We start from the raw sequence: 11,207 nt of genomic DNA, 5'->3' as shown, positions 1-11,207 counted from the left end.
TGGATTGTGTGGCACGCCCTCTTTTTGTAATTTGTTTGACCGGTAACGGAGGTGGCAATAAGGAATACGCCATTTTGTTTTGAATTGGCGTTGAGGTCTATAGTTGCAAACAATTTTCTCCTTTACAGGAAGTTAAATTAATCTTTTACACAGTGCTGTGTAGTTTAAAGTATGTCATTTTGCCTGATGTTTATATTATTATAATAGTTATTTTGTGAAAATATGTTGAAAACAGTGTTTTGCTTGTGTTTTTAGGGAAGGAGTGCCGTGTCATCGACTGTGTTGTCAGTTAATTGGTGTGTGCAGTGCGTATGATCGCCTCTGGAAGAGACAAAATAACAGTTAGAATTCATAACATGAAAAGAAGTAGTGATAGGGACACTCCGCCTCGTAGCAAACGTTCTCGTTCAAGTATGGGCAGGTATGATGATAGTTCTGACGAAAGAATCACCCCAGATAGAATTCGACGGCGTGGAAGCCGTGGACGTAGCCCTAGCCCTCGAGCACGATACGTTTCGCCACATCGCGATGATTATATGCGCCCACCAGAACGTTCTTACCCATATAAAGTCTTATGTGTTAGTGCTTTGCATGCTAAGGCGAGCGATGAGGTTATAAAGGATACTCTTTATAAAGAATATAAAAAATACGGAGATCTAAGTATAAGAGTAACTCACGATATGGATGAACGTGTTGCATATGTTTGTTTCCGGAATGCTGAAGATGCCAGGGATGCAAAACATGGAAAACCTCGTATAATAATATACGATAAAATTGCTTTGGTTGAGGCTGTGTATGAAGTACCTCGTTCGGCTGATATATATCGCGGTAGACCACGTTCTATTACCCCGGAATATGATAGACATTATTATTCTAGATCACCTGAACGTATGCGCCCTATCGATCGTTATGATAGAGGTTATGGGCCACCGCCGGGTGTCCCAATACACCGCGAATATAGACGCGAAGCAATGCCTGCTCCCCATCACGATTACCTTGCTAGACCTCCCATACACCACGGTCCTCCCCACATGGCTCCTATGCACGGGTACGGTCCACCTAGGCAGCACATGCCACGCCCTCCTTTTGAACAAAAGGAAAATAAAAAGGATAAATTTCCTAATTATTTACATCATATACAACCTGAAGAAGATCCTTTGGCTACTCGTACACTTTTTGCCGGTAATTTGGAGGTGAACATAACTGAAGAAGAGCTCAGACGAATCTTCAGTAGGTATGGGGTTGTTGAGGATATTGATATAAAAAGACCACCTCCAGGTACAGGTAATGCTTTTGCTTTTGTCAGATTTAATACTTTGGACATGGCTCATAGAGCTAAAGTCGAATTATCTGGTCAGTATATAGGTAAATTTCAATGTAAAATTGGATACGGTAAAGCTACACCTACCACAAAAATATGGGTAGGTGGTTTAGGTCCTTGGACGTCAGTACCTCAATTGGAACGGGAATTTGATAGATTTGGTGCAATAAAAAAAATCGATTATGTAAAAGGTGATAATCAGGCACTTATTTTGTATGATAGTATAGATGCTGCAACAGCAGCTGTTAAGGAAATGAGAGGATTTCCCCTAGGTGGACCTGAAAGAAGACTTAGAACTGATTTTGCTGATGTAACTCCTGGCATAACATACAGACCAAAACCACCCTATGCTTCTGCTGAAGACTATAGAGCCAGAGAAGTTGAATATGATTTTGATTATGATAGGGATCCTTATCGTGCTAGGCCTTTTCCAGAAAAGAGAGGAGGTAGTAGGGATCCTTACAGGTATCCTGAAGGAAGAGAGGACGAATGGGGTAGAACACGTGATCCTGAATTTGATAGGCAAAGATCGACTTCTAGAGGATTTCCTCGATCTAGATCTAGATCACCGAGGCGGTCGCCTGATTCGGATTCAGATAGTGGTTCACGTAGAGCTGGTTTATTAGCATCAAGCCGTACTTTACCAGAGGTAGCGAGGAAATGCACTACAATATGGCAAGGTGCATTAATATTGAAAAATTCTCTTTTCCCAGCCAAGTTCCATTTAATGGACGGAGATACGGATATAGTTGAAGGTTTAATGAAAGATGAAGAGGGTAAACATCAATTGAGAATAACACAAAGACTGAGACTCGATCAACCAAAGCTAGAAGATGTCCAGAAAAGAATATCCAGTGCTAGTTCTCACGCAATATTTCTAGGACTAGCCGGTTCCACTGCTTCTGTTACTAATGATGATGCTACAGTCCAAACGAGACCTTTAAGGAATTTGGTTTCTTATTTGAAACAAAAAGAAGCCGCCGGAGTAATTTCACTTTTAAACAAAGAAACCGAGGCTACTGGAGTCCTGTATTCCTTCCCTCCCTGTCCCTTTTCAACTGAGTTATTAAAACGTAGTTGTCCAAACCTATCCGATGAAGCTATAAAGGAAGATCATCTTATTATAGTTGTGGTACGTGGTGGTACAGCTTAATTTTTATTATTATTATTTTTTTTTCTTCCTTTTTTGCTTATACCTTTTAATTTTATTGATATACATTAAGACTCATGTGAAAAAGTATAGTCATTATATTTGGAAAATTTTGTTTTGGTTTCCAGAAAAGTTTCTTATTTTCTCTAATTGATATGGATGTGTAAGTTCAAAAATAATAAGCAAAGATATTTATTGAATTTAAATAATGTTGGGAAAATTAATTTTTTATTTTGTTTCTTTGTTATTGACGAGTAAAATATAATTCAAAAATTCAAATGTAACATCTCTATAACCAAGACAACAAAATAAGTTTCAATTAAAAATGTCTTATTAGTCAAAATTAGTCTGTTATTATATACTCGTAAATCAAATAATTATTTTAGAAGTTGTAGGTAATGAAAGTAATAAAAAATATAGATAAATATTATTTCAGTTATCAATAAATGATATTTTACTTAATTAGATTTTAAAAGTTTCGTTAACCTTTAAATTGGTTGCAATTAAGTGTTAAAAAATTATTTTCTTCATCTTTTTACTTTAGATTGTTAGGTTTCATATGAATTGAATCTTAAATTGAAATATAATTTAAAGGTTACAAATCTGGAAAACTTTGTGGATTTTTCTCTCAATTTACGAATTTCTGAAGTACAGTGATGCTTTAATTGAAATTATCATTTATAATTTTGACTATTGTGGAAACTATTTGATATTATGGCATTCCCTAATATTTTTTTTGTATGTAAATCTGTTTAATATTAATCTGTTTGAAAAATTTATCAAAATATCTGGTTTCGTATCAATTAATTCTCAGGTTACCTCTTGAAAATTAATCCAAAGGTTATAAATCTGGAGAAATTTGTGGATTTTTCTTTCAATCTACGAAATTCTGAAGTATAGTGTTGCTTTAATTGAAATTTCTTTTTGTATGTTTATTTCTATAAAAAAAATCATTTTTGAATTTAATCTTTAAGCATACTGAATTATTGTTGTTATTTTATTATAAAATATGTTTATTTATTTATATGTACTATGTAAATGAGTATAGTACAAAAATTTTTAAATTATAATTTATACACAGCTTTTCTGAAAACCACCAATAAGTTTATAGGGTCATTTCATATGAAATCAAATATTAAAATAAAAAAAATTTTTTATCCCCTCAGAATTTAATGAAGTTTAGTTTGAACGTTGCCCTTTTAATCAGTTATTTTTTAAGAGGTATAGGATTTGATATTGAAAAAAAAACACAAAAAATTTGAAAAAATTGATGAAATATTCATTGTAATCGATAGAACGATCAGAATAATTTAATGTTTGAAGATGATTTCATGCATATGTTGACCGCGGATTCGCTTTAGATGGCCCATGCACAAGGTCCAATTTTGGCACATTCTCTCCAACATATCTGCCGGTATTTCACGCATAAATGCTTCAATATTGGTTTCCAATCGTCAATCGTTGCTGGTTTATCCCTGGCGGCTCTCAATTTGGCGTGCCGTGTGGCATGTGGTACCGTCTTCTTGAAATCACGTGTCATGCATGTCCAATTCTTCTATTTTGGGCAAAAAAAAATCATCAATTATCACACAGTGACAGTAACGTTTCGGCCATCGTCGTTTTTGAAGAAGTACGGCCCGTTGATGCCACCGTACCAAACAGTGACTTTTTGGGATGCTTTGGTACCTCTTGCAATGCTTCTGGCTGGTCTTCACTCAAGGTGCGGCAATTTTTCTTGTTGACGTATCCATTCAACCAGAAATGAGCTTCGTCGCTGAACACAATTTTTTGATAAAAAAAGTGGATCTCCCTCCAACTTTGCCAGCGCCTATTCACCAAATGTTACACGTTGTGGGAGATAGTGTGACTTCAATTCTCGCACCAGCCGTTTTACACCTAAATCCTTTCGCAAAGTTTTCAGATGATTCAGTAACAGAGGCCAAAATGGCGAAACTGTCTTTCTCGCTTATCTAGGCACGCGCTGTCCTTGAAATGACTCCGTAGACTTGATCTAAAACATCTGTAGAGGAATCTAATGAAGTCTAAAAGCTCTACAAAAACATGATTCTTCTTTCTGTGACCCAATGCGATCGCGGGCCCTATTGATACGGGCAGGAAGCGGCCCGCGGGCCGTATCTTTGACATGACTGCTGTAACGGGTTGTGATTACGACTTTCATACTAAATTTCGTTAAATTTTGAGAGGGTTAGGTTTGTATCCCGTTTAGATTTGATATGGAACGATCCTATATTCGTTTATCTAGAATTATATTATTTGCTTCGGTACTAGTAATTTAAATATTTTTACTATACTTTTTGGATTTAAACGATAATAGGTATAGGGGAACTTATCTATTCACATTATAATTCAGCGGTTTTCAGGGAAAGAGAGTCTCTAATTAGTGCAGGCATGTAAAAAGTATAATTAACAAAGGGTTTATTTCAGGAAATTGGTGATCAACGGTAAATAAACAAAACGTGTTATATACTAAAACGTTATTTATGAAGTGACAAAGGAAACTTAAAGTTAGTGCAGTTCTTTCTCATAAGTTTCTGATTATTTTTTTCTTTTGATGACTGCATAGCTTCAATGTGAAAGAACTGTATACATTTCGAGATTGTGTTTAAAAGTAGTGATGTGTAGTTTGTATTATTTTATTGTATATTGTTAACTAAACAAAAAAAATACCATTTGTGACGATTGTGTTCAGTTACGTGTTTCGATTTTTTTTTTTTTTTCACAATGGTACATGCCCATGTTTACCCGATGTAAAAAATGTACTCTATACACTGTGTTGTGAAATAGATAGTTCTTACAATAAAACGTGTTTTTGATTGGTGTGTTCTGGGGGTGAAATAATATTCAGTGAAAATATTCACTAACGAAGCGTTAAGTGATATTTGGTCAATCAACAATAACGATCTAATGTTGTGTGAAGGAAAGTGATTATTGTGAAATAGTTCAGGAGATGATAAGGTCTGTAATTTTTTATTTTTCATCCATTTTAAATTAGTAATTTTCCAAAAAAAAAAATGTGACGTTTCCAATATATAAAGCTGAATTACTGATATTCGAAATTAATTTCACACAGTGGATCTTTAATTTTAAACGTCATACAGAGTGAGTTTTATGTATGGAACGCCTCAATTATCTCGGAAACGGCTTGTACGATTTTTATAATTTTGCATTGTTGCCACATCTTTCCATTTTCCAGAAAAATAATGAATTTTGTTATTTCAAATAGATCACCCTGTAGATTTTCCGCTTTTCGAAATCCTTGCCTTAATTTCGGAGTTTTAGCTACATTTTCAATATCTCCACCAAAGTGACAATATAAATATTGTACATTTAGATGGCCAAGATTGAATAATTTGAATATTCTTTACTAATTTATGTGCTTATATAAATCTCGTAACAAGGTTAAGTGTCGAAAGTTAGTAAAAAGTTTAACGAAACTGGTGCAGGAAAATATTTATCCAAATCTTGTCGCAGAAAACTAGCAATAACTGAAGACAAATATTTAAATGTTTGTGTCATGTTAGAAGTTACAGCAGATGCTCAAAATGTTGTCCATTTACTTCAATACAACAAGCCAAGCGATTTTTCAAACTTTGCAATACATTTTGCAACATCCTTGACTACTCACTTCTTATCTATATGGTTATCTTTTACTTTCTGAATATTGGCAGTTTTTGTTTTATAGACGATGTTTTTAGAGTGACCTCGTAGTCTAAAGGATTCATGTCGGGTGATCGCGGGGGCTATTCGATAAAACCACGCCTTCCAATCTATCTTCTAGGAAACACATTATTTAGGTATTGCCTCACCACATAGTGAGGTGGGGCACCCAACCTAACCAAATATTGTTATTGTCTAAAAATTTCTTATAATGAAGTTTTTTTTTAATGCAGTTTAAAATACTTAATTGGATTTGTAAATATCCGAGCCAACTCAGATATAATACTATTTTCCAATAATGACAATTATTTTGTCGCTAGTATTGTCCAGTATTCAGTTTTTCGGGATATTGGGTGTGGGATTTACGCATCCAATGAGGATTGTTACGTGACTTGTTTCTACATTTGTGCCGATTTACGTTTCCATCAATACAAAAAGTGGCCTCATCGCAAAACATAACATCACTTAAAAAATTTGGATCGTTTCGATTTTGATTTTCCCATCATTAGGTCTATAAATTATTCACGTCTATCAAAATCGTCATCTGGCTACTCTTGAACCAACCTACTGTGTATGGATAGAATTTATTATCACGTAAAATTTTCATTACGGATATTTGCGAAATATCAATTTCCCTGGATATTTGTCTAGTTCTCGAGTGTGGGTCGTCTTAAACATCTTGTTTTCAGTTGATGGAGTTTTTTTGCGCCCCCGCGATTTTGATAAATCTTTTATTGAACCAGTTTCGTTAAACTTTCATACTAATTTACTAACAGTAGATTTTCTTATGGAATTTCGGTTAGGATATAAATTATTAAAGATTAAACGCGTTTCTTGTTGACTCATTCTGTATACTAAAATAGACTTGAAATTTATAAATTTGGTTTTTTCATTCAATGCACATTAAGTAGAAAGGGTGGAAGTCTTTCATCACGTGACTAATACGTCAGCACAATATTCATGTGAAACAAAATCATAATTTATGACTACTCGGTAGAAATAATCGATATGCCTAATATTCCAAAGGTTGATCTTTTATGAATTTGTGAGTAAAATCTTTTTTAATGGTTTGGTTAGCATCGACCTTTTTAGCAAAACTAATTCAATAAAAAAATCGATATAATGGGTGTATAAGTTACAAAATCCAAAATTAGTATTACTGGAAAGCTGATTTTTTACAGGATGACATATGTAATTTACAGAATTGACATAATAATTAATCTATTAACTGTATGTCTTCTTACTGAATACAATGTTTACACCAATACTCACGATTATACTGATGCGCGTTTCGATATCCAGTCTCTGAAGACGATAACTTGATTATCGAAACGCGCATCAGTTAGTGTAATCATGAGTGTTGGTGGAAACATTGTATTCAGTGTGAATAACACCAAAGTTTCCAGAAATTCCAATTTAGGGCCTTTTCATACTAGCGGATTGCGAGCGTCTTCAAAGCGGAGCAGACGCGCAGCGAATTCGTTGCGAACGCTGCGAATAGCAACGTGGACACCGTTTTGTACTGTGTACTTGTTTAATTTGTTCTGCACTAAAAACACGCGACGAAAACGTCGCATTCCTGTCACGCGTCCGCGACGTTTCGCGGCCCGGATAAAAACAAATCTCACCTGTTGGTTAATATGCGATAGAGGTCAATAATTTCCAGCGAAAATCATTGCAAATACAATACAATTAATTTCATTCGCGACGCGGATATAATGTGAGTCGACGCGGTAACTCCCAGCCGATCACCTCTCCACCATCATAATACACCACTCAATTCCGCCATTCCTATATCTCAGGTATACACACGCTCTGCACCTTCTGATACAAACAATAGAGATAGTCAAATTTTACTGTATGTAAATTAATTTTCACTTTGACAGACCACCACAAATTGTTTAAATTTTGGGTGATTTTGGGGTGATTTTTCCTTTCTGTGACAATGACTTGTACACGGTGTGCCCTCCCCGTACCGCCATGTGCGCTACTGACCTTATGAACTGATTTATTTTGGAACGTTTTTTTTTCTGGGGGAATAGGTCTTAATAGAAGATTCCTAAGCAGCATGAAAATCTACGTTTCCATAACAGACGTCAGAAATAAAATTTAAACAGGTATATATACATACATACAGAAATCGAATCAACACAAACGAAATTTTGAAAAGTTCTAGCTAAAACCCAAAGCCCTTAATATCTAAGTAGTACCAGGAACTTTCCATTGATTAAACATTGTAATCTTTCCCTATCTCGGCATTCTAGATATAAAATTCAAATTAGTTCCTAAAAGAACTGATTTTAACAATAAATATACGTTCAATCCAAAAATTCGCCAGAAATCACACAGTAAACAAATCTTACATAACCTCAAAATGCGGTCAATTTAAATAAACTATTACGTATATCTTGTAGTCTTTTAAAGAAGACAATCGACCTCATGTTGTTAAGTTTGATTTTTATTGATAGCAGAAGATAGAATTTAGAAAATATGTTCGATAAATATTAGATTGAGTCACGTGATGTAAGATTTCCATCGTTTATACTATAAACACATAAATTAAAATATTTTAACGAGCTCAATATATTCGATTTAACATAATTTGTTCAGGTAAAATGTGGATTCTTACATGGAGAGAAATTAGCAGCCACAGGAATCAGTTAAATTAAGGATCTGGTTATATTTTGTTATTAAAACAGCGCCCTCGTCTAGTTTTTGCCAGGAGGCGGTAGTTATTATCTTATTTTGAATCAAAATAGGCTCTACCTGATGCATGTATGTAGATATTGGAGTATCCTACACAGCGACGATATTCTTGCTGCAATATTGGGAGACCCAGTCTTCAAAGCTGGTCTGCTAATACTATTTCTTTAAGAAAGCTCAGAATGTGGAATGGCTGTAGCTGCTAGAGATCTTCGTCCTCTATTTCATACGCTCCCAGATGTATCTCACACTTCGAGAGAATGTGGATAGAGGTTTCATCATCTGTGCAACAAAATCTGGATGCCGCATTATCTGCTAAGTCTTCAGGAGTCCCGATAGGACTCCTGTTAGTATTCGTAGATTGTAGGTTAATACGTTCAGCAGATCTCTCCGGTTATAGTTTCCCAGAAGGGTCTTTACCTGTCTCAGCCTTTGTAGGTGGTCTCAATAATGGGTTTTGATCCTATCTACCTTCTCTTCAAATGCTTTTTCTATTGTTCTCCAGCTGATACTACAGAAGAATTCAGGTCCCGCGAAGGGCTTGACTGTCCTTAACCTCTTTATCGAGCTTATCAGCAAATTCATTTTTCTTGTTTAGCTGGTTTAGTTTTTGTATACAATCGCAAATTGGCTATAGGTCAAGATGATGATCTGTTTGCGATAGCTCCTCTCTAGATTGAACTGCACACATTTTTAGATGCATCAGGTTTGGTCATTATTTAGAGACGGTTTCTCTTTAGTGATTCCGTCTCTGAACATTCTAAGTGATGTTTTTTTCTGCCATGCTATCCAGTATTATGGGGAGAGGTGGGATATTTAGAATCACTTTAAGTGCAGCTGTTTTTTTTTGGATTAAAGTTGTTGCTCACCTTAAGAGGTGTGGATTATTAAGAACTAGGTTTGATCAAAGAAGAGATATTTATGAGTTAAAATTTGAACTACCTCGGGAATTTTACGTATTTTTTAACATCACTGAACGAAAATTTTAAATTACAATCAGGATCTACGTTTTTCACTAAGTAAGATAGGTATAAGTCAAATTGCTTATGAAATTTTAAATCAAACACCCAGTAACTAGATTTAATCTAGTACATATCGCTTACTCCTTTCAACAACGTCATATCTCAAAAAACAGGATTTTTCAAGTTTAAAAGTAGAATAAAATGAATTCAAAATAATTTTTCAGACTCTAATTGATTTTTTTACTATGCATCACCTCTTTTGAGATAATAGCCGATACTTTTTCTATGTTTGAAGAAAAATTTGTACAAAATTTTTACATTTTAAAAGCTGTTTTTTATTTATGACGTTATTTTCCAAACTTTCTGATGATGTGCTCGGAGTATGTCGATATTGTCAGGGAAATATTAAAATTTGAAAGTTTTACATTGAAGTATCTTGAGCTAAGCCATTCTTGCAAAGATAATTCCGAATAGGCAGTTGTTCCTTATATTTCAAATAATTACTTTTATTTCATCTTCCAATGGAATGCTGTATAAAACAAAAGAATGAATTTGGGAAAGGCAACAGAATTTTTTGTCAATTAAAACACAAATAAAAGATATATTGTTTTATTTTGTCATACAAATTAAACAGAATAAGAAAATATGTACGTACAAAAGATAATCATTCAAAAGTTATAATAGGTAAAACTATTTGAATATAACATTTAGAAATAATTTAAACATTTGGTATGAATTTTTTTTCAATCAGTCGCATCAGGTCATTCCTTTTTTTTTTATTTGATATTTTGGGTTTTTCGCCGAAGGCAGGTTTTATTGCGATGTTATTATCTTCGCTTTTTCTAATGATTAAGGCTTCCATGAAGTCAGGTTCTGCATAAGAATGTTTATAAAGAACAGAATTTGGCGAATTTTGTTGAACTTTCATTACTTTAATATCTAAGAATGAGCCTTTTTCCTGAAGTACGAAAAATTACTCGCTAGCAGCGCTAGTAGTTCAGTAGGGACAAACACTGTCAAATCACCATATAAACACACAGTAAAGTGTACTTGAAAAAAAATGTTTTCAACAGAGGACGATGTTCCTGGAGCAAAATTAAAATTTGCAACCGTAAAAGATAACAATGTTGTAACATTAAAACGCTGGCTTGCTTGTCGTAATTTAAAAATAAGTGGAAAAAAAATGAATTAATAGACAGGTTAGTATACAGACTCTAGTAAAATAGTAGCGGTAGATTCAAACTGTAATAAAAGAAATTGAAAATTATTATGATTTTCAGATTTATTTCCGAGTGAAATATGTATCAAACATTTACGGTAATGAAATAAATTTAATTAAATACAATAAATGAATATAATTTAATAAAAAATAGAGGTTATATGCTATTGTAAT

At 34.0% G+C, this 11,207-nt stretch overlaps 1 protein-coding gene across 2 annotated transcripts; it reads left to right on the top strand.

Annotated features, from left to right (window-relative positions):
• Positions 1-9: 9 nt before the first annotated feature.
• LOC130446664 (RNA-binding protein spenito) lies at positions 10-5,294 on the top strand. Of its 2 annotated transcripts, XM_056783038.1 has the most exons (3): positions 10-169; positions 256-2,453; positions 4,917-5,294. In XM_056783038.1, exons 2-3 carry the CDS (start codon positions 312-314, stop codon positions 4,935-4,937), a joined length of 2,163 nt encoding a protein of 720 aa, XP_056639016.1. In that variant the 5' UTR covers positions 10-169; positions 256-311; the 3' UTR covers positions 4,938-5,294. The 2 variants fall into 2 exon arrangements, with proteins under 2 accessions (XP_056639016.1, XP_056639015.1); XM_056783037.1 differs by having other exon boundaries at positions 256-5,294.
• Positions 5,295-11,207: the final 5,913 nt, after the last annotated feature.

Source organism: Diorhabda sublineata, chromosome 7 (genome assembly GCF_026230105.1).
Source record: "Diorhabda sublineata isolate icDioSubl1.1 chromosome 7, icDioSubl1.1, whole genome shotgun sequence".
Taxonomy (NCBI): Eukaryota; Metazoa; Arthropoda; class Insecta; order Coleoptera; family Chrysomelidae; genus Diorhabda; species Diorhabda sublineata.
The sequence above is the reverse complement of the archived record's forward strand: the minus strand, read 5'-3'. Positions and strand labels throughout refer to the sequence as shown.